The sequence below is a fragment of the Anopheles aquasalis genome, chromosome 2 (assembly GCF_943734665.1).
Source record: "Anopheles aquasalis chromosome 2, idAnoAquaMG_Q_19, whole genome shotgun sequence".
NCBI classification, from domain to species: domain Eukaryota; kingdom Metazoa; phylum Arthropoda; class Insecta; order Diptera; family Culicidae; genus Anopheles; species Anopheles aquasalis.
The window spans coordinates 9,761,435-9,785,000 of NC_064877.1; the positions used below are offsets into that span (position 1 = coordinate 9,761,435).

Here is a 23,566-nt window from a genome sequence, read left to right on the forward strand (position 1 = left end):
ATCTGACATTTCCCCGCATTCGACGCAATCTGTCAACCAACCTGCGCGCGCGCTCGCGCACTCGTTGTCGTTGCGTTCCGTGGCGCTGCTTGTGTGAAAAGTGAGATAATTTTATTCATCCTGTTTATTCTTTCTCCGATTCTCCTCTTCTTTACGCTTACTACGTTTTTATCACCCGTTTTGTGTTGTTGCGTTGCGTTTTATTGCACGCGCTCCGAGCCGTTAGCGAGCGGCTTGTTTTTTCATTCTCTTTCCTTATGGCCTCCATCGTATCTACCCCCCATCATTCGACTCCCCCGTTTCGAGGGCAGCCTCAGCTCTCGCTAATCGCTCGTGAAGTGATCCCGGCATGCCGTGCGGCGAGCGGATACGATGAGAAGGCGATGAAGGAAGAAGCAAGCATCGAGAACGAGATTGACACATGGCCGTTGCTGTTGCTGTTGCTGCTGCCGCTCCCGGGGATAAAGTTCTCTGATTTCGTCGCTCGACATTGCCTGGCCTGGCCTGCTGACCTGCCCTGCCATCTCATTCTGACCCCCCGAGGGTCTCGTTTTCGTTCGCTCCATGGCAGGCGCATTTCGTTGTTTCGCTTTCGTTCCATCGATGTACCAACCGGTGAAGGGACCCGTGCTGGTTGATAGGAGGGTGGGGGAGAGGGGGATGCACACAAAGGTACAAACATATTTTATTACCGAGAACCCCGCCGTTTAACAGATTTATCATTGGATTGCTAGAAGGGGGCCTCTCAGAAGCGAATACGAGGGAGAGAGAGAGAGAGAAAGGGAGTGCTCCCGGAGGAGGAAAGATACTCCAGTACCATCACACCACACGCCCCCTTTCCCACCACCCACAACAGCAACAAGCATAAATCTTTCCCCCAATTTCGACCATCGCACATCGGATCGACACATACAGAGGCAGCCGGCAAACAAGCGATGGACATACGGGCAAAGGCGAAAGGTGTAGCGACCGGATCCGGCAGCCGGCGGTCGGCCACCCTCGCACACTCGTCGCTCATGGCCACAGCGCCCGTCGCTTGCCGTCGATGGACACCGCTCGTCGTGTGATGTGATGAGTGTTTGACATGCATATTTTCTGTTTTGTTGCGTTTCAACAGCCTGCGTCCATTCGTTGTTGTCTGTTTTTGTGGTGGAAGAGGACCGAGGAGAAGGATGGGTTTCCTTCGAGCGCACCGACGGGTGTTGATAGTGTGCGCCTTCCGGCATCAGACCACCGTTCGATCGATGTTCGTTCCGCGGTATGTTTCCGCGACTCCAGAACGTTGTCAGAATATATTCCTATAGGCCCCGCTTGTCGGGGGTGATGGTACTCGAAAGCATAAATTTCCGGTATGTAAGGGGGAGAGGAGTAGCGGCATCATTGAATGATTAGAAAACAATTTCCCGGGGTGTCGAAGGAGTTTTCTTTCTTCGTCGCTCTGCTTCCTTTTCCTCCCGATTTTCGATTTTCTCTACCCCTCCGAGACGCAATTCGTAGACGAATAGGAAGGAGGGCACGGAAGGATGACATACTCTCGGGGCGGCTCAACAGCAAGACGACGACGCGTGGGGACTTCCTTCGGGCACATGTTTTGTGTAATACGATAAACTCTGTGAATGCCACCATTGCGCGCGCACACACATAGAAAAGTGAACGCGCGTGCTAGAGGAAAATATATTTTCCGCCTCGTGTGTTTGACCCCTCCCCCTCCCCCCCGCCTTTTTGCCGTTAAAGCGATGGTGATACCATGGAGCGTCGAGCATGGAGTGTGATTTCAAACGAGACTTTTAGATGCGTGTTTGTGTTGTGACTGAAGTTTCAATTACCTCCTCAAATACCGGTAGAAGAACGTCAATGCATTCGAGGCCTTTTTGACCCCCAAAAAAATCATTGAAAACGCGCTTGCGACTTATCAGGCGTGAATGATGCACGCACGACGCAATCAACTGCCTTCTAATGGAACCATTCACGTGGAGCCCCAAAGAGCCTTCTAATCAATTAACGCTGCATGGATGAATCAATCGTCCCTTTCTGATGCAATACACATCATAATGGAATGAAATTTCCTCATTGCGCAATGCATTACTGTGCCAAGTGGGTGTTTTTTTTGCCGATTGTAACTTTATTTAATAATTCTCATTTGCCATTGCGACGCCGCTTATCACAATCATTGACGTTGTTACTCATCGAGCAATGTTTGCGTTGTAATTGTAATTGAGTGTAAAAATCAAGCGACGCCGTCACATCAACCCCAAATAAAGAACCGAATAGAAAGGGGCAAAGCGAATCAATCACTTCGTAAACGATACACGACACGGCGGATAAGCGCGGCCAAACCAAAACACACATAGCGACAGTTAATAATTAATTTAAAAGATTACTTTACTGATCAGCCAGCCAGCCAGCCAGCTAGCCAGCTAGAGGAGGCCTTGGCGGCGGGTGCGACGCGGTTGCTGTGCGACGTTCGCGCCCCATGGTATGCGTGTGCCGTGTGCGCGCGTATCAATTCGGTTCATTAAATGTTTACACATGGCGCTCTCTCTCCCTCTCTGTTTTTCTTGTTGTCGACCTCTATAGAAGGTGCACGAGGTGGTGGATGGAGGTGGAAAACGGAGGCAATCGCACCCCCTCCAAAAAGCACGTTGCCTCAACTCTCGACGACCCTTGATGGTGTGCGGCATATGCCGGCATACCGCGCTCGTTGGTATTAGTAGCGCCTGTCTGCGTGTGTATTAGTGTGTTCGGTGAGTGTTTCCCGAAAGGACACTCGGCAGCGGGAGCGTGTGTTAGTGAGTGTCGTTCGTCCGTGAGCGACCACGGGGTGAGATGGTGTTCGTGGTGAGAAAATTACAACCTCCTTCCCATCCACGTCTCCCTATGTCCGCTACCCCTCGTCCTTGCGTGGTTTGTCCGGCATTTTCGGTTAAAAGGACATCATAAGCTGCTCTCGATAGAATTCTCCAACTGGCCACCGGGAGGGAACGAGTGAAAGGATTCGTGGAAATCCAGCGCACATCGTGAGTGGCGCTTTTCACCGTTGGCCGATCCATGGATATCCTTGCGCTCTCTTGCTCACATGCTCTCTCTCTTGCTCTCTCCCTCGGTGCCGAAGGTTTCCTTTGTCCTGCAGCAAGACAGACGACGTGACGGTTACACAGAGACGGTTACAAGGGGTCAGGTGAGCGAGAGGGCCACGGACCGCGCGCAACCTTGCACCCTCGTGTCAACGGGGGAAGCTGTTAAGCTGTTTCGTTTGAATTACAAACAGCAGCAGCAGTATGGCATGGTGAGGACCACTTGAGCAACGGAAACGGGGTCGCTTTGTTATGGGGTGCTGGGCGGGTATCTGTTCGTATTCGAGCGCGCCCGCGCAAGGCGCTGTACCGGTTGTAATCGTGTTTCAAAAATTAACAAAAATCCGCTCGAACAAATTACGGCATTCATAGATTTTAACCAGGGGCCGGATGAGATTTGCTCATCCTTGAGTTGTCTGGTCGGAGGGTGGTCGGTGCCGCGCGAGCGAGTTCCTCTATTTAAATCACAGAGACTACAGGCGGCAGGCAAGCAGGAGTGACTGGCGCGAGACCAGGCCCGACGTGGCCGGTGGTGTGTCTCTCTGACTGATTACTTGAAGTCGGCATGACAAATAGAGCCGGCCCCCGGGACGAACGGGGTTTTGACACATGATGACAAATTAAACACTAAACGGGTGATAAACTGTAATACGACTGCCATGCCTGCCCGTGGGCGTGTTGATGTCGATTTTTTGAGGGAAGGGTTTTTGGGTGCTACACATACCACGCGCACCCCACAAGGACCGTTATGGTTACGGCGATTGGGCGGAGAATTTTCACATTCACTCTCACGCCACTACGGGCCAGGCGCTATTGTGATCAGCGCTTATGATGCTTATGAATTTAATCAACGCATTCGCCATAGTAGAGTTATTGAACGCGATGATTGTTGGTGCTGGCACTGGAGATGAATTTAATTATAAAACATAATATTATGATTCATAATGGCTACCAGCATGCAAGGGATGCGTTCATTGAAACATTGCAATCCAAATAAGCATTCTAAAATAAAAGGTAAAGAATAATGTATAGCAAAAGGAACATCAACTAAACTAAGGGAATAAGATATTATAACATAATTTACTGAAACTTGTGCTAAATATCTGAACGCCATGAAGTCACTTCCTAGATCCTTCTAACAATATTTTGGCCTGGTATTATGATTTAATGATCTCAAACAATTTTTTCAAATTAATACTTTATACAAGATAAGGAAGCAGTTCAAGGAAGGAACCTCCTTTTCTTCAAACGTATAATGTATACCAACAATTGATTTAATATTTCTAATATCTCTTGCTACAATTATAAATTCATGCATGGCATTTTGTAAGCGCTTATCACCAACCAATTATACCATAAGAAATCCTCCTGTACATCCTTAATAAAGTGTTTATCCCCGAGACACACAACCGTCCCCCACATACATAATACCTAGACCAAGCTCTTTTCGTAATGAGCATTTACCTGATATACGCTTAATACCGTAGTGTAGTACCCGCTTAATTGTACTAGCTTTTACTGCTGAGCATATCATCGGTGTCGACGGAAAACACCTGAACACCACCCCTTAATGACGTGGTGGCCCAGGCGCCCAGGCTGCGTCCCGACGCAGGGGAGAAAAATCCTGTTCCACTCTACCGCTAAAGCACTTTCCATTCGTCACTTACTTATGTGATACTCATCATAAGCCTGTCCCCCGGTAGCTGGGCGTGCTGGCTCCGGCTGTAACACCTAGCTCTTCTCGGAATCACGCCGCGCTACCAACTCGGAAGCTGAGCAACACTAACGCCGTCCGTCTGGTTTGCCAGCCAGCCAGCCAGCCTAGCGAGCCGCGAATCCTTCAATGTGAAACTAATTGTATGATTAAAAGCGTCAGCAGCAGCAACAGCAGCAGTGAAGGCGACATTGGTGGCAGCGAAGTGACAAAATCCTCTGGCACCGTCGTTGACGTCGTCATCATCATCATCGTCGTCGTCGTCGTCGTCGTCATCGCATTACTCGGTGGTAGCCGACGGCGGAGAAGGCATTTAAATTAATTTCACCCTCGATTACATGCGCGCTCCCGAAAGGAATGATTCGCGAATGAGCCAAGGCTGCATACCAGGCTGGCCGGCTCGGAGGATAATCATTGCCTCGTCATCCGTCAGGCGACTCGCGGACCTCTAGGGACTGATGTGTGTGCGTCAAGTGGCGGTTTTTCATCTTCGTCAACGTAACTTACTTACGGTCATTCCGACCGACCGACAGTCCTGGCCATGACCACCAACCCCTTGTTGGTGGTCATTCCGTGGTGTCCTCGTTTTGTCCAATCATTTCGCTTCGAAGAGCGAAAACCAACATCACCACCACATGCCTCCCTCGAGGGTTTTGCAAACGGTGTGCCCGACCATTTCCTCCCAAGCCAGTATAGTTCGCGTGGAAAACGCTTCGAGATAAGATTAGATTGGATGATGGCGCAGTGCAGTGTTGTCTCTCTCTCTCTCTCTGCTCGTTGCTCGTCAGCCGCTGTGTGTTCCATGGCTACATATCATTATCAGCGAGCAGTACACTCGTACACTCGTATGACATTTCGTTTTCCACTTTTGCCTTGAATCATCATCCTAATGGAATCAGGCCGGCACCACCTCCTTCTGGATGTGTCTCTGTGAGGTGCCGATGTTCTCTTGACCTTTTTGGCGCAACATCGGTTGGATCGGTTTAAAAAGATAAAAGAGGAAAAAGATGGTTGCCTGGTTGTTGGTAATTGCGAATTTATTTCCAGTTCCAGAACTCAGTTAAGTCAGCAAATGATTACTGTCGGCAGCATAAAGCACACTGGCAGAAAGAGCGAGGAAGAGCACTACTTATGCGCGCCTCATTAACCGTGAAAATCCTCCTTGGGTGAACAGCAGCAGCATCGCCTGCTAATTAACTTATTTATCGCCACTGAGCTTATTAATGCAAACACACAACACGGTTGGTCGCGCGCCCGCGCTTGGTAGTCAGCAGTAAATAACGAGGCGCTCAGGGCTCTCGGCAAATGGCGGCGGATTTGCAGCCGAAAAGTCAACAGCCAACGGACGCTGTGGCGTTCGTTAAGGAACGAGATCATGAAATATGTGGTCTCTTGTTGAATTTCATGTGAAACGCATTTTCAAACTGCAACCTTTCTCTTGCTGCTTCAGTTCAGTGTATTCTTTCAATCACTTTCCGATAGAATATCTCTAAAATGGCCTCACCGGGAGAGAGCTGGCTACAGTGGCGAAGAGGTGGGATAGAAAATCGATACCAACTCCGGTGACGGCGACCGGTGACGACGACGACGACGACGACGATGGCATGACGATAGGACAAGCGCTTTTGAGTGTGGTTCCATCGTCTGCCTCATGCTGCTTTCTCTATCCAACCGACCGACCGACACGACGACAGCCGGAGGAGGACGGAGTTCAGCGCCAAAGGAAGCGATAGCAATGGCACTAGCCGCCCGCCACCCCTCTCTTCGAATGCTGCCACAAAACGAACATGAGAAAAAGGACAAAATCATCACATTTCATTCAGCAGTGCCGGAGGAAGGTGGTGCCGTGAAAGGTGGTGTGGTGGCGAGCAAGGCACATACTTGCAAACTCCCCCGCCGGTACGCCGGGAATGCTAACGTTTCTTGGCCCAGTGGGGTGGCAGTGCGAAAGGTGCGTCGTTACCTCCGTCAAGTGTTTGATTACCCGGACCACCGGTCGGTCTCGGGAGAGTTTCAGTAGAGAGAGAGGGGGAGAGAACTAGAGGAAGTAAGAGATCGGAAATCCGAACGACCGTACGGTGTCTGGAATGATTAGTACTAACAGTACTGGACGGTGTTTTACGAATTTATTTTCAATTTAATGCCGCGAAAGTCCAGCAGGAATGCGTTAGTGTACTTTATTCGATATTAATGCGTTTATTTTTAAAAAACGTAATCGTTCTTTTGATTATTTGATTTTGATTCTTTCAGAAAAGCGAAAGACTTTATTCAACTGAAATCGTTTTAGTTTTAAATAAAATCGTGCAAAGAAATCTTGATTGAGAAATCTCTAAATTGGTGGAATAGCATATCAGCAACCACTTAGAGTATTATTAATGTAAAAATGGTTGTGATAGTCAAAGACCGTAATGGATTTGCTCAAGATTTTTGCGTGCTACAACAGTGCAATATCACGTTGGTCATGGTTTTTGGTTAACCATGCTGAAATGATCCTTTACCTTCTAAAGAATTAGGTCGGTTTATGTGTAAAATGCATTAATTGTTTTCATTTACTTAAAAGGAGCAAATGGAAAATTACTTATTTTTACTCCAAACCAATCAACACTTCACAATACGTTGGTTGCTCTCAGACCATTGGATTTTTGGGGGAGTTTAAGGGATATTCAATAACTTCTCCATGCAAAGTTTAATCCTTCCGCAAAGTCTTTATTGTAATTAAGATCACTCCCGATGCTGCAACACCTTCATATCAGTGAACTTAAAGCATTGCATTGCGCGAGAACGAGTAATGGTTTAGATAGATGAATAACCTCAAACAGCTTATCGAAAACATGCCTCAATGTGAATGTTAACTCACTTGGGTACGAGTTCACGGCAATGTTCACGACATGCTACAGATTCAACGACGAAAATTGATGGCAAAATTATGTTTTGCGACTGAAGAGAAGTCGAACGGACCATTGAATGAACGGAGGGCCGGGCGTGCATGTTAGCGACCGCAAACCACCATCTTGTATTCACATTCTCGGTAAAAGTAGTTCAAGATGATTTAGAGAAAACACATACCAAGCAGAGCCACCAGCTGGTTAGCAGCATTCAACGGATATTTTTCCTGGAAAACCAACTCTCCTTTTCCCTCCGATTCAACGATCCAGCAACAGTTCCAACATACACATTGGGGCAAGCAAAACATCGACGAAGAGAGGCGACAACGCAGACCCATCCCCTCTATTCCTTCCTCCGCAACTTCCGGTCTCTCCGTGTGTGCTTGTGTGTTCTTGAGGATGGTTTTTGGTCGAACGCCGGGTCCAGGATGTTCGTATTATCCTGTCGACCAACGAGCGTAGGTGATGGACCGAGACGCAGGTGATGGTGGCTGCTCCACCTCCGTACCACCCTGCTGGGGTGGTATTGGGAAACCGACAATATGCTTCGCGTCGCAATGGAGCTGTGCTGTGCTCACAGGATGAAACAGAACGTCCTCCGACCGTCATGCTGGCGTCAAGGCGCTCCACGGTCTCGTTTCTCGGCACCGGAATGGAATGTGGAACTCCCGGACCTTATCGCTTTGGCATAAAAGATAGAAAGAGCGAGAGAGAGAGAGAGAGAGAGAGAGCGAGAGAGAGAGAGAGAGAGAGAGGTGCGCGCACTCTGCCTGACATGGAAATTAGATTTTCCAACGACGCGTTTTGGACAATTTAACAAAATATTTACATTTCCTGGACACGATTTTCGGTACGATCGGGGACCACCGCCACCGGTGTTCGTCCGTCTATCCGTTTGTCTGTCTGTCTGTCTGTCCGGTCGGTCCGGTCCGGCCTTCGGTCTTCGGCTTGATGAAGCCATTGCGATGCGTCGTGTTCCACCTGGCCTACCGGAACCACGCGAGGTGGATTGATGCCCGGGGAACATTCTTTCCAAAGCTGCTTCTGCTGGTATGTCGAGCTGACAGACTGAGCTTTTCACCGTTCCAGGATGAGGCATTTCCGCGTGCCCCGTCGTCTCCAGCCTCTCCCCACATCGCGGGGTAAACAGCAGCTCTTCAACAGAAACGGGTAAGACCTCCTGCGCGTAATTAATCAAGTGTCAACGCTCTGACTCGTGACTGACTCCATCTTTCTCGCTCGCTCGCTCTCTCTCTATTGGAGGCATTCAGTGGATGAATCGCCGTCAAACGGGATCAGCAGTCACCACGTTGGCCACTGGCTGGTTGGCTGGCTAGCTGGTTGCTCGTCATAAATCATCAGCTTCCATAGAAGAGGCGCCCATCGACCGTTGTGTTTCGTCGTGTTTGTGCGACGTTTGTGTGCCGGGAATGTACGTGCGTGCGATGGCGATCGACCGTTCGACGTCCTCGAAGAGCTAATGAGAGTTTGTCCATCTTCGTTTAGCACCGGGAGTTGCCGGCAGCGTACGGGCGGGGTTCCTTCCGTCGAATCCGTCGATCAATTGCGTCTCATCCCGGATCGAACCGGCACCACCATTTGTGACAAAATATTATTAATTTTGAAACCTCTGTAGCCCACCATTTAACGTGGGAACAGGCCGGTTTGACGGGTTTTTTTTTTGCGCGTCACGTCAATGGAGACGCCTGGTGATCGATGGAGACGCCTGGTAGCCGGTGAAATTTCATCTCTCGTCTGATTTTATAAATCATGTGGTGTTGAAAATGTTTTAATTTCTTTAAATTTACCTAAAAATCAATCCGCAAATACCAACCAAAATGGGCTCGTGCTCTAAAGAAGTCAGAACACAGCCAGTGCCGGCTCATAACTCACCGACGGACGTTAAGCGGGTGCCTCTGTCCTGTCGCTTTGACACGCTCCGTCAAGGATCAAACAGTATCGACACACAGGCACACACTGGCGTGCACAATCTGTGTCCAGTCGGCAAGCTGACCATGACACCAGAGTGAGAGAGAGAGAGAGATCGTGAGGCGAGTGGATTGGGGATAATAAATCATTTGCGCTTTGACCAGCGGCCCCCCTGAAAGCGAGAAAGAGAGGTAGCGAATGAAGTTTTCCTGCTACATCACTGTCATTTGTAAGGTTAGCCCTTGCTCCTTTCCGTTTTGGACAGGCACTAACGTCGAAGCAAAGCTCTCTCTCTCTCCAGGAAGAAGTGAAGCTGGGTCCAAACCCGGCCAATCGAATCCGAATGTCGGTCGACGTCGGCGCGTGATGGACCTCAGATCTGTGCGGACCGTGAAGTGTGCTACCACGGTTTTGACTGCCACTACCTCACGGAGCATCACACTCGCTGACATGCATTTCCTTTCCGTTGCCGGTTTGGAAGCCGCTCGACAGGCTGATGGCAAACATTGCACATTGATTTTGGGATGCCTCCGGATGCATCAATCCCGCACCACCCATTCCTCAACTACCAACTTTCCACGTTCCATTTCGTGCTCGTCCGTAGCATATTCATTGCAAGCGACCGGCTGGGACTCTGTGAAGGTAGTTTTATGGAGGACCGTGGGAGCCTATGAGCTGCACAAACGACCATCATCGTCAGCTTGCTTCAGCCAGGATGATGGTGGAGGACAACTTTCACCGTCACGCTTTCCGGCTTCCCTGGCACCGTCAGGCAGAGCTGATAAGCTGTTCGCGACACCGAACCCCATCGAGGATGAATATGTAATGCCATGCTACCGTCGCTACCGTACCGTAGCTTCTGCTGCTGTACCGTGGCTTCTCATCGAGGCGAATGAAATGAGAATTCATCGTCTGTGTGTGGTGGGGGTCTGTGGTCACATTCTCATATTTTGCACCGCATCGTGAGGCCATCGTTGGCTCTGCATTTCATCAAACCAAGCGCACACCACCAGCGTTACTGCGTCTTTCCATTTGCATTCATCGATTGACGTTCGTGTTTGAACCGATCGCGCGCGCGAACTTCATCGATCCGAGGCGGTCAGGTCAAACTTTAACGAACCTCTTTTCGCCTGGAATGGGAAACTTTTCCCATACACTATAGCACGACAGTGTGCTCAAGCTGTTGAGAAACGGTGTTGAAATGATAAAAAACCCATGACGATGAAGGTGACGATGTGGTGCACCACTGTGGTCGGTGGTAGCTTATCGGGGAATTGAAAAGTTTTCCCATCTCGTCACACAAATGGCGCTTGGGAAGGTTAAAGGACGGTGCATATGGTGTTTCAAGAAAGTGATTAGCAGGGTCGGTTGCGTGGTCAAGAGCGTCGCTCAGTCCTTTGATGTAATAACGAATGTAATTTGATGTGGAAAAACATTAATCGTGGTCATTGTGCTCGACCATAGTTTGATGAAAGCGTACAAAAGCAGGCACTGGAAGGTGCTGATACAGTTTCGATGAAAATGTTTCCATTAGCACCCTGCTTGGATGATCTATCCGAGAATGTGAGCACAGACTACCATATGGCGGAGTATGTAACAGCACAATCCATGGCCTCATCTCAACTTTTCAGTTCACTTTGTTGTTACAGTAATAGAAGGCCTCAAAATAATAGCCTGTGGGAAGGGAAAAACCGAGGAAATGTAACACCAAACTATATAAAAATCATGAATTTATTCGCTCAATATTTCAGAAGAAATCGTTCATCAAATTCCATAAAAAGTAGTTACCTTTTTAAAAGGGTTTCTTAAAACAAAATATTGAACTGCTGCACATGTTTTGACTTATTCGAATCAATCACATTGGTTTCTAGTGTGACATTAGCGCCTCGTATTAATGAAAGTGGCGTTACTAACTCCATCCAACGATGTTAATAGAATCTCCATTCCCGAAAGATGCTTCGCCATCGAAATAACCATTTTGTTATATTCAGCCTGTTGCTGGAACATTCAGTTCCTCCGAAAAAGCAACAAAACTGCCCTAGTAGCACTTCCCACTGATAATTGTATTAGTTTTTCCTAAAGGGACACCCAACACTCACATACAGATACAATTCCTAGCATTCCCAAGGTCTTAATGGTGCCTGGATGGCAACGACAGTAAGCTGGGCGCGTGTGTGGACTCATGTCCGGATGACAGAACACTAACCACATGAAGAGAAATGGTGGAACAGCGGACGAAAGGACAATAATTATGTTCAACATATGCTCCACCGCTCTTCGCTCGAGACAGAGCAAGGATTGAACGCCACGACTCCCGCGCTTCTCGCTCCGGACATTATACCGATGAACCGTGGGCTAGGGTTCGCGCGGGGTGAATGGCAAATGTTGTGGGCGAACACTAAGTGGGTGGGTTGCTGCTGCTCCATCATAGGGCGTAAACCCACGACGCGAGCAACAATAAGACTTTTGCTGTTCGCTTCTTTCCATAAACTACCTCCAGTATCCGTCGCCAGTAGTTGAGTGGCCGATGATAAATGAAATGTCACTTAGAAGAGCGAAAACAAAAAACTCTCCTTTAAATGGAATCGATTGTTTGCTTAATCAAACCTGTATGCTGATGAAAGTGCAATGCTGCGTAACTGACCGATTGTATGCGGCCATAGACACCATTATGTAATGGAGAAATTCCCCCATCTCCTTCGCTAACCAGCCACTCGAAAGGATACAAAAAGTGAAGAGAGAGAGTGGGCGGCCACCGGTTGGCCACCGGTTTACGTCTTAACAAGATTGTTCTCTCCACAGGAAAGAGGCATTCTTCTACAATCCCCCTTTTCCATCCTGACTTGGCTCGTCCACCAAGGCTCGCCCAAAAGAAGGTCCCACAAATAAAATAAAAGTCCGAAGAGGATGGTCCCAAGTATATCCATCTCTCTCTTTTCTCTCTTGTAGCTTTCTCTCTCTATTTGTTTCTCTCGAAGAAAAAGGTTAAACGAAACAATCTTTGGGTTTGCGGCTCCTCTGCCCCATAATCGTCACTTCCGGATTCCGGGCAAGGGTTTCTTAGGCCACTGTTATGGTCCTCGTTCTCATCCTCGTTCAAACTCCCCCCTTCCCGGATGACCGATGGCCACTTTACTTCGATCGCTGACAAAATTGCGATTGGCGATTTGGCCTCCGAGCCGCTGTCACCGATGGCATTTTTTTTTCCTGTTCAGACAACGCCAAACGACGCTTTTTTCGTGTAGGTTTTGCGTGGGTGTATTAGTGCGGCATTCCTTTTCCAAACCCAAACCGAAAAAAATAGACGACGACGACGACGACCACCGTTCTCCCGTCGGCGAACAGGCGCACGCTGCGTAAAGAACCGAAAAACCGGAATAAATCCATGAATTTTTACCGAGCCCCGGTGTTCCCGTAGCTCGCGGTCCCCAAGATTGGTGTGGGTGGGTGGATGGGTGCCACAGGAGAAGAAAAAACGAACAGGAAGACATATGACGCCGCAAAATCGTTCGTGGAATGGCGTGGCGAGCGAGAAGAGAACAGGGGGAGGGCCCCCAAATGGGCAAAATCGAAACTTACACTCGAGATGGGTTCGCCATCGGCTCGGAGCTTCGAAGGAACCGTCAAGAGAAGCGTCAATGCGGTGGGTAGCGCACAGTGGGCGGTAGGCGCCACCCCACCGTCGTCGATCGGAAGGGCGGAAATGTAATGAAGATTTATGATTCCCGGCCAGAAGCTTGTGGAGCGGGTTTAGGGAAAATGGGAGAGGCGCGAGAAGGGCAACCACCGAGCTCACACAGGCAGGCCCGTCCTTGCATACGCCAAGTTGCTCGCCTAGTGGGTGGTGGGTGGGCGAGTGTTTCGTTGGAGCTCAGCTCGCGAACACGAGAGAAGTTCGAGTGGTTTCGTCCTCGTCCTCATCGTCGTCGTCGTCCTCGATGATTTCTTATGCCTATCGGTGGTTGATATTGCTTCATCCACCATTCACCTCCCTAGAGGAATCAATCCCTCCCCCTCCAACGCTCTCTCGCACCCCTTCGAGGCTGCACGAAAATCGCGGTCGAGGTTTATGGGGAGTGATGGACCGACAGAGGGTGGTTGGTTCGAGGGTTGAGATACGGTAATTATCCTACTATTTTACCTTTATTTATTTGGAAAATAGCGACACCTCCGGTGGTGAACCGCCTCTTCACTGGGTGCGTGACGCTGCCCTGGGCCGAGGGACAACAAAGGTGGACGACATCTTTCTCGTAAGGGTTTTTGGGGGATCGAGGAACCATTATGCTAGCGTGCCGCTTCTGTTGGGCACCTGCTAGTTAATTGTTCATTATAACTAATCTTTTTTTAACCAGTAGAGGGGGGATTTCGAAATTTTATGTGTTTCAAATTATTGAAGAAAATTAATTATTCGAGACACAAATAAAAGAAAAGTGTGGCATTTTGTGTATCTTCTTAATAGAAGCTAATGTAATCGTGCTAAAAGCCATACAATTCCTTTTTAGCGTTAAATGGATCTGGTTCCTCCATTTGATTCATCGTCTTCCTCGAAAATGGCTGCTTGCGTTACATTACATTATCTTCTATCGTTCAATATGGGATCGTTCGGGAGACATCCGACATATAAATTTACTCCGAACAAAATGTCTTTCTCGTATTATCTATAATAAACCGAATCATAATTTTATCTTCTGTATTCCTATTTGTTTTAAATGTTTTTGCACTTTATATTCTTTTTCATCTATCATAATATAGCTTGCACGATCTTGGTGTATCGAACGTTAAGGATTACTCTTATCAATCCTTGCATTCCCTGTCAGTTTGTTGTACATTTTACAAAAAAAAACTAAGGATCTACTCATCCCTTACTTATTGAAACCATTATAGACATATGTTACATATTCTAGTTAAACAAGCATGTGGAAGTATTGAACAGTTAAAATGTTAACATCTTTCCTTAATTGGAGTTTTGATATGGCAAAGAACGTGAATACGAAAGTGTGTTGTCCTCATCCTTTTTGCACCACCACCGTGGATATTATCTCCTGCCGACGAGCACTGTCTTCGAAGGTTCATACTCCGGAATGGGTGTTGGCCACCACCACCTTCATTATTTTTTCCACTTTTCGCAACCCTTTGGTCTGTGGCATCGCTAGCAACAGCACCCGTCGCGAATGTAGGTGCCGGCTGCTGTGTGTCACTGTTGCGGTTCGCGGATAGCTCGGGCAACAATCGACGGCCAAAGCCTTCCACAAATTTACTTCATCACGTTCGGAACCCCCTGCCGGGGGAGAAGCTCCGGTCGAAAGCCAGGATGAAATCAATTTTCATCGCGACCGGCGAACGGTTGGAACGGGTGCTCTGCACAACCACTGGACTGGAGACCATTTTAAACAACTGTAAAGTATGCGCTAGCGTCGTGGTGGTGTGCAGGGAAAAGTGGAAGAGAGAGGGAGAGAAAAGTGGGAAAATTCTTGCAAAGAAACAACGGCACTCTACCCGTTTTTCGCTGTTTTCCACATAAAAATGCTGCCAAAGGATTGAGCTAGCTAGGGATGGGGTTCTAGCAAGTGGCCAAGAAAGAGTCACGGAGAGAGAGAGAGAGAGAAAAGAGAGAAAGAAAGAACGAGAAGCAACAAAGGGTGGTTTGCCAAAGGGAGCAACACAAAGAAGTGAGAAAGAGCTGGATGGTCAGATGGAAATCATCCAACCCAACCCAACCCCTCTCCCACTCCAACGGTCCGGACATGGACGAAAAGCAACAACAACAACAGGGGAAGAGAGATCCCTCTGGCTGGCTGTGAAGTGATTCGAAGCCAAAGTCCACCACCGACAACAACCACCATTACGAACTTGCCACGACTTTTTTCCTGCGCCCTCCGACACTTTTCCGGCCACCGCAAAATCCACATTTTCCGAGCGACTGCGAGAGCGAGTGAGAGGGAGGGAGGAAGGGAGGGAAAAAAGGGTGTTAGAAAGAGAGACAGAGAAGGAAAAGCGAGGAGTTTTCCAAGAAGGAAGAACGAAAGTCATCCCTAGCGACCTTCCTGAAGTTCCGACTGCTTCCCTTCCCCTGCCTCTACCACCCCCTCGGTTACCACCCACTTCACACTCAACGCCCCACGACCCCCTTCGCCGGTCTGTGTTGCTCTATCACTTGCCGAGGTTGTTTATTGATGTGATTAGGAAGGAAAACTTGACGCTTTTCACTCGTCGTCTCCGCCTCTCTCTTTCTTTCTCTCTCCTTTTTTTCATCTCTCCTCCTCGTTCTCTCTCTCTTTCTCTCTCTCTCTCTCTCTCTCTGGCACATACACATACATACAATGGTGGTCTGGGTGGGTTTTGTTGCCAACTATCGAAAGGGGGACGACGATATCGAATCGTTTGGATCGTTTCTCCCAAGCGTTGGCCTCCCGAGCTGCAACGCTATCGCTATCAGGTGGCGCATAACACATACGCTCCTCGCTCTGTTTGTGTGCGAGTAGGGCCACCAAAGCTGGTTCGTTGGTTGGTTGGTTGGTCGGTGTTTTATGATGTGGCTAAATTACTTGTGATTAATTGACTCGTGTAGTCCCTGGGCGTCGAAACGCCCGAGAGGTGCGGAGGAGCATGTTTGCTAAAAACCGATGCGAATCGCGATGCTACGCGGCATCTGGAAGAGGGACAGAGAAGAGAGAGAGAGAGGATTGGAAGGGTATTGGATGCTTTGAGGGCGCTCGATGAGCTTCAGTGTCAGTTTGCGTTTTTGCTTTATGTTGTTGTTGCGCAAACTGAAGTTAACAGCATCGGGATGAGATCTGATTTGAACAACCTCTTCATAGCAAATGTATCAGCAGCCAGCAGCCCCCAGCCCGCCGGCACAGGTGTTTCCTTCGTTTTTGCGGCCTTTTTGATGGCTCTAATTGATCTTAAGATCAAATGAAAGTTTATTAAGCTTATTTACGCTTCAGATTTTGATTAATATCATTTTGAATGCACGAGAAAAACCATCACTAGGTTAATATTCAATTGATTGAGTTCGTTTAGTTTTACTGAAATACACCTCGAGGTTTTTTTCCAAATCGAGAAACATCAACCAAAGATTCTGCTGACATTAGATCAGGAAAATTTTCTTTAAAACATGAACTATTATTTTCAAAACAAAACCAATTTATACTGTAATTAAAATATTGAAATAAAAATGTACTATAGCAACTATAGCCAGTTTCTTTTCGTTTACAATATCTTTGAGGAATCCTTTTCCGGTCATTAGTTAATAACTCTATGAAAAAGACTCTTTCCTTTCTGTGTTTTAAGGTGACATTTGCAAACGATACTTTATGTTTCATCTTTTATATGATTTCTATTGCTTTGCACCGCCCAGACACTGTTGTCTATTCAACTCCTCCAAGCATAGACCACGCGATACCAGGCGAATTAATACGTAGACGAAACAAATACCGAACCCACACTGGTCCCAGGCAGCGACTTCTATAAAGTACTCCTCCACAACTGTCCCACCCAGTTCCAGGGTCCTTGGGCGCAATTTGCAATCGGAAAAACGATCAACTTCGCATCCCACAACCCCGTAGCGTAATTGGAAAACTCGCGAAAAACACCACCCACCAGGCGTCTCCATGGGCCACGTGGTGAACGAGTTCTGTGCCATCAGAGCTCCTACGTAATTCTCGCGCTCGCTGGCCCCTTCCTCGAGTTAAATATAATCTCGCATCGATAACAATAGTGCCACTGACGTGATGGCTCCGTTACGTTTTCTTCCTTCCCGCTCGCTAATATTAGTAGCAAGTCTGTCCGCTGCTCCTCAACTACTTCCCTTCAACTGCTGCGCAACCCAAAATGGCAACCCTCGGCGGTTGTATCACCAACGCATTCGTTTATTAATAGCTCGATTCCTCCGAGGGCCCATGTAGGTTCCGGTGAGAAGCTTGGGAGGCATCGAAAATCAACGTTCAGATCAACAAGCAGATTAGGGGCGCTCAGAAGGCAGGCTGACTGGCTGGCTGGCTGGCTGGCTGGCTTGACTACTGACTGACTCCCAGTTCCCTTGACACACCACACCGTCATCGATGGTGCCATCAAGTCCATCAAGCCTTGTTCCCAGAGGCCACAACACTGTGGGCACTCGTCCGACCAACACTCAAATCCCTCTCTCTCTCTCTCTCTCTCTCTCTCTCTCTCTCTCTCTCTCTCTGAGTGAGGAATGAAGCCACCTCCAGAACCAAGGACTACCAAGGCTACTGCCGCACTAAGCGAGCGCCATCTGCCAAGGTTTCCGCACATTTTCACCGAGCCTTTTCCATCGAAACACAAATACACGCAGACACTGGTTGGCGCGCGCTTTTACGTTGCGTTAAACTTTGGCCTGTCCGTCCGATCACGGTGGCCCCGGCTGGCGGTTGCCGGTTGCCAGGATTTTGCTTACTGGCCTGGGCCAGTGCCGCATAGCCAGCCACTTCCCATTCTCGAGGACCTTTTTGGGCGGAACATTATGAAAATGATTTTGCTACCCCCGGTGCACCGTCGTCCTTTTTCTGGCTTTTCGAGCGGTTTTTCCGGACAAACCGGACTTGCGGGGGGTGGCTGTCTTCTGTTTTCCCGGCACTGAAGCGTTCGTTCGCTCTCTCTCTTTCTCTCTCTCTCTCTCTCTCTCTCTCTCTCTCTCTCTCGCTCTCTCTTGTGTCGCTTTCTTTCGTTTTTTGGAAACTCAAACCATCTCTGCCGCACCATCCAGGGAATGTGGATGTGAGAAAGAGAGAAAAATGTAGAGAGGGAGACAGAAAAGAGAGAAAATGAGAGAGAGAATAGAGTATGGACATGAGTGTGATGAGACGCAGCGATCGTCCTCCGAGTGTGTTAACAAAATCAAGCTCATTTCCGCAAATTGACGCGCTCGGTCGAAGGATTTTCCAGCTCCAACACACACCAACACACACATACAAACTCATACACAGAAACATACACCCAAACCCACGCCACTGGCCCCATGTGGTGCGCAACAAGGACGACCTCATTGCGGAAGGACGGCTGAAGGCGGCCCCAATGGTGGTGGTGGTTGCGAGCTTCGTCTTTGGTGCTTCACGTACCCCGAGCGAGAGCGGTTGAATGTGTGTCTGCATATTTAATGCTGCTCAAACACAGTGCTAGCAACACGCGGCAGCGGGGAACCCTTTTCTGGTTCCCGGGAACACGGACGGACACCTCACGAACGTCGACCACGAACCAGCGAAGCAGGACGATTCCAGTAAACGCCATTTTGTGCTCAAAAATTGTGTGACCTTTCGCCTAGAAGAGAAAAGGAGAAGCAGGCGGCGCATTGGCTAATTCATTTCACCGAAACCATGGCCCGGCGGCGGCGGCGACGGGGAGTCAAACTTTCAGCACCGGTTATGCTGTTGATCTGGGGAACTGGGAACCCGGATCCCGGAGACTGATGTTGCGTTGTTGCGAGAATGAACAATTCCACTAAACAGCCTCTACAAGCCTCTCGTTCGATGTGCGAAGGATTGACTTTTAAGAAGCTGCAAACGATATCATTGAGCTAATTCCATGGAACCTGTGAAGGTTTCCGGTATCCTGCATCGATCCGGGATGCCATTCGAGAGGAATTCAGCTCCGTTGCTGAGCTGTTTAGTTGGAAGCCGCTAGTCATTTTGTTAGAAGTTTGGTCCCCACTTTTTGTTCCCGGTAGGCAGGCCCGGGTTCACTTCACTTTTAGGTGTAATGTGGGTTGTCAACGTGCGAAATCGCTGCCTGTCCTGTTTGTGTGGTATACGACTAATGGCCACTTGTCCAGACTATAAGAGTGAAGATTAATATACGGTGATAATTTGTATTTTCTGGCATCTACAGTATGAAATTTTCGGTCTTTAAAATGACGAAACCAGTGAGGACCGACAGTTTATCTATTCTGAAAACTGAATGTTCGTTTGCTTGGAAAAGATGAAACCTTTTTAAAATATTTTTAAACTAATCAAGCAATTAAGGGAAATGTTGTTGAATTCATCTCCGAACTTCCAACATTTTATTATTGTACGTTGCTAAGGAAACGGGATCAGCAAATGACAGTTGTGTTGGCTTGTTCCTCGTTGCAGAAACCCAAGTAGCAAAGAAACTCATGTCCAATGCCATCGATTCTCGATGGCTTTTCGGTACTTTTTAAAAATGACATCTCCACATAAATGTCTCAGGAACTCAGTTTTGATACTCTAAATCATTGGACAAATACATCACCCTCAACTCCCTCAACATATATATGCGCCATCACGTCGGTATGTTAGTTATGCTGGCTGTTTAAACAGTTCCTGTTACTGTTTGCGTTACCACGATACGTGATCGTGCGATGTCACCGGCAGTCATTTATTGTCAACTAATTGTTCTCAATTTGACCTCCTTTGTGGTTCGGTTCACCAGATACGATAGCGGATTAACAACATTCCAGCGAGAGCGTGGAGTGAAGATTGAGGTATCGCTGTGTCCGCGGCTGATCACCGCACGCGGTCTCACGCGGAAGGTGTGTCCGCGAGTCATCCGTTCTCATTAGCACCGGCATCTCATGGCGATGGCGTTGATAGGCCGCGCCTCTCTCAAGCAAGCACGTATATCAGGTGGCGCATCTCTTCAGCGACGACGCTCTTTGTATCTGTGTGTGTTTGTTTGGACAATTGTGGTTTTCCCTTTGTAGATGAGCCTGAGTTCCGATACATTTTTAAATAGCTGCAGGAGGCCCACGGCGTAGTATGGTAACTGTGTTAGCGAAGGTGTTAAAACCTAAAAGCCCAAGATCCCGTTTGATTTCCGACGAATATGATTCTCTTCCACCACAACACAGCCTACATGGATCCCCCCGGGTACACGGTAGCACCATCATCGTGTCGTGAACCAGCCAGAGCGCGAGAACGTTATCTTAAGTGAGCATAGCAAGCGTAGCGCAGGGCAACACGATGACGGCTTATCTGATCTGCGATTGAACAGCCAACCTGCTTCCACTTCTTCTTCTTCTTGACTGCTTCTCTATGTCTCTCGTTTTTCTCTCTTTCTCTCTCCGTTTTTATTTATTTTATTGTCTTAAAGCTTCTTTCTCGGCGCATCTTTTCGTTCCGTTTATTACCTTTTCGCCATTCCATTCGATTCCATTTCTCCAAGACACGGGCACAGACAGTACGCAGAATGCTTCTTCACGGCCACGGCAGGTAGCATCTTCGTATTTCTCACCCCGCAGAGTCTGTGTGAGAAAGAAAGAATCATGTAAGGGGCAAGAGGAGACCGCGAAAGAAGCACAGAAACTCGCCGACGGAACCAAGAAGATGGTGACCAACCCAACCAAACCGCATAAAGAGTTATTACCTCGCGGTATTAAGTACAGTTACAGACAGACCCGACCGTACACCGTACGGATAGCTTCGCCATTTTTCCATCCATTTTTTTTGCTTCTCTAGATTTTGTTTCGTAATCCCCAGCAGCAGCTCGCAGCATCTCGATTTTCGGTCGCTAGGTCATAAGCGGCGAGCATCGATGAGCTTCGGGCGGTTCGAGGGGTGGTAAGGCTACTGATGCTTTGGACGGAAGCATTGGCCAGGTTTAAGCTGGGCGATGAAATTACATTCCATTTTTCTTGCCACCATTCCGCCATGCCTTGCCAGTCTTAAAACATTAAATTTGGCGAGTTTACGATCTCCTTTTTGGTAGTCTCTTCACCGGGTGCGGTCTTCTCTTTTTGTGAGGAAATTCTCCTTTGTTCAGGTTCACAGTTTTACGCCTTTAGCGTCTATTCCTCCAATTCCTGTACCATTGCTCGGTCTGGTTGATAATATTTTAAACTGTTAATCTTTGGAAATATCTGAAGTGTTTGACGTCGTGAAGCTGGTGTGAGGCGAGAGAAAAGAGTCCGATATATCAGTGAAAGAATATGCAAGTCTGGTTGTGCTTTGGTAATCATTAACTTCGGATTCCGTTACCTCAAAATGATGGAATTCCACACAGAACCAAGTGTGTTCAATGAATTACAAACAGATGGTCCCTTTGATTCTTAAGAGAGACCTCACCCCTTAATATAGCCCAATACACACGGCCGTTCTTGCTGGCCGGTTGGTTGATGCCGGTTCGTCATAATGTGAGCTTCTTCTTCAAATATAATTAACCCTCACCATTCACCCTTCTTGACCGTGCTATACCTTTTGAGAGAGCTATAAAGAGAGAGAGAGAGAGAGAGAGAGAGAGAGAGAGAGAGAGAGAGAGAAAGAGAGGTACTGACACGAATGAGGTAAAATTGCTGTACAGCGCCAGAACGAGAACGGTGCCACTTCTCAACGCTGTTTTTTCCATCGGTTTTTTTTGTGAAAATATCGTCATTTCCCATTTCCTATACCATCCATTGTAATCGACTTTTTTCTCGTGTCTTGCCAGCGACCGAACAAAAACAGCAAAGTGAGCAAAAGCGACGAGGAATGATATGTTTCGATCGTTTGGTGTGTCGAATAAGTCTATAAAGCATAGCCTGAGTGATGCCAGGCAAACTTGAACATATAGCATACTTCGGTTAACATAAGGGGATGTAGCTCAGATGGTAGAGCGCTCGCTTAGCATGTGAGAGGTACGGGGATCGATACCCCGCATCTCCAAAGACTTCTCTTTTATTCAACCCTTTTTAGCATCTATGTGCAGATATGGTGGGGTTGAAGTTGTTCAATGGGTGGCGGCGGGCGGGTTGTATTGTTGTGTAAACAGATACAGATATGGCGGTAGTATTTTGGAATGTTGTAGTATTTAATAAACCTGTAATGGTTTAAATGATTCAGCGTTTCAGATAACACAACGTTGTTTGTTTTTATTTCGTTACCCATCCACCAGCCAAGTAGAAATGACTCACCATCATTTAGGTTTATATGTGTTCATTTGATGACTTTTTAAGTTGCTTCTTTGTTAACGTAAATTTGAGCAAAAACGTGTATTTTGTTGTGGCTCCGTAAGCATAGACTCAATATCCATGATGCTGAAAAATGATTGGGATTGTGAATAAAATTGGGTGTTTTCTTCCCATCGTGGCTCAATGGTCTAGGGGTATGATTCTCGCTTTGGGTGCGAGAGGTCCCGGGTTCAAATCCCGGTTGAGCCCGGAATTCCTTTTTTGGCTTTTGAATTCCTTGACGTTACATTATTCTTCTTGGCTGAAGAAAAAGATGAAGATTTTGAATTCCTTGCTAATACATTTTTCTTCTTAGCTTCAAAAGTAAAGATAAGCATGAGTGGATAAGTTTATTTTATTGCACGCATCTCTGATCGAAAGCAGTTTCAATCGCCGTACAACGATATTGACGATTCCGATTTAATATCCATAGCATCGTCGATTTCCTCAGATGATGCGGTGTCTGAAATATCCTCAGAAGCTGTACCGTTCTCCATGTGCGTACCTTGCTTAGCTCGCACGACGCAATTCAGCATTTCTTGCTGTGCACGAACAGCTTTCTCGTATGGCATTCTATGGAGTAGAAAAGCAACATAACGTCCAAAAACATCGAATGGATGGTCCCGATTGTCCGTCAATCGTTCGTGACCCTGTTGGATGGCCTCGGTCATAACATTGTACGGTGGAATAGGTGGCAGGCCGTCCTCCTGTACTGGAATATCTTGAAGCTCTTGTTTGATCTCCTGTTTGATGAGAATCTCTGGCTTGGTATGTTTAGTGCTCACGGCGTCGTCTTCTAAAGCGTCAGGTATGCTGGATGGATTGTACATCTATAAAAGAAAACCAACATGTAAGTGATAAAAGAAAATGCTGCTATGACAACGTCAGGGGAATGTTGTTTAATCATCAGTTTAACAGCAAACTAATAGGAGAATTGGGGTCGTGTAACAATTTTTAAAATTTGTCGCCTTGGCAACATGACATGTGGCTCAATGGTCTAGGGGTATGATTCTCGCTTTGGGTGCGAGAGGTCCCGGGTTCAAATCCCGGTTGAGCCCGTGAAACT

The 23,566-nt window shown here is 47.7% G+C and overlaps 1 protein-coding gene and 3 non-coding genes across 4 annotated transcripts in view; 3 read left to right on the forward strand and 1 right to left on the reverse strand.

Moving 5' to 3' along the window:
* The first annotated feature begins 22,143 nt into the window (after positions 1-22,143).
* Trnaa-agc (transfer RNA alanine (anticodon AGC)) lies at positions 22,144-22,216 on the forward strand. Its single transcript has one exon. It is a non-coding gene; the product is annotated as a tRNA-Ala (tRNA).
* A 422-nt stretch (positions 22,217-22,638) lies between these two features.
* On the forward strand, positions 22,639-22,710 carry Trnap-ugg (transfer RNA proline (anticodon UGG)). The gene has a single exon. It is a non-coding gene; the product is annotated as a tRNA-Pro (tRNA).
* A 176-nt stretch (positions 22,711-22,886) lies between these two features.
* Positions 22,887-23,566, reverse strand: part of LOC126569418 (uncharacterized) — a 1,179-nt gene continuing 499 nt past the window's right edge. Inside the window, exon 2 of the mRNA XM_050226493.1 lies at positions 22,887-23,330. Within this exon, the coding sequence (XP_050082450.1) occupies positions 22,887-23,330 (444 nt within the window). The remainder of the gene's footprint in view (positions 23,331-23,566) is intronic.
* On the forward strand, positions 23,487-23,558 carry Trnap-ugg (transfer RNA proline (anticodon UGG)). The gene has a single exon. It is a non-coding gene; the product is annotated as a tRNA-Pro (tRNA).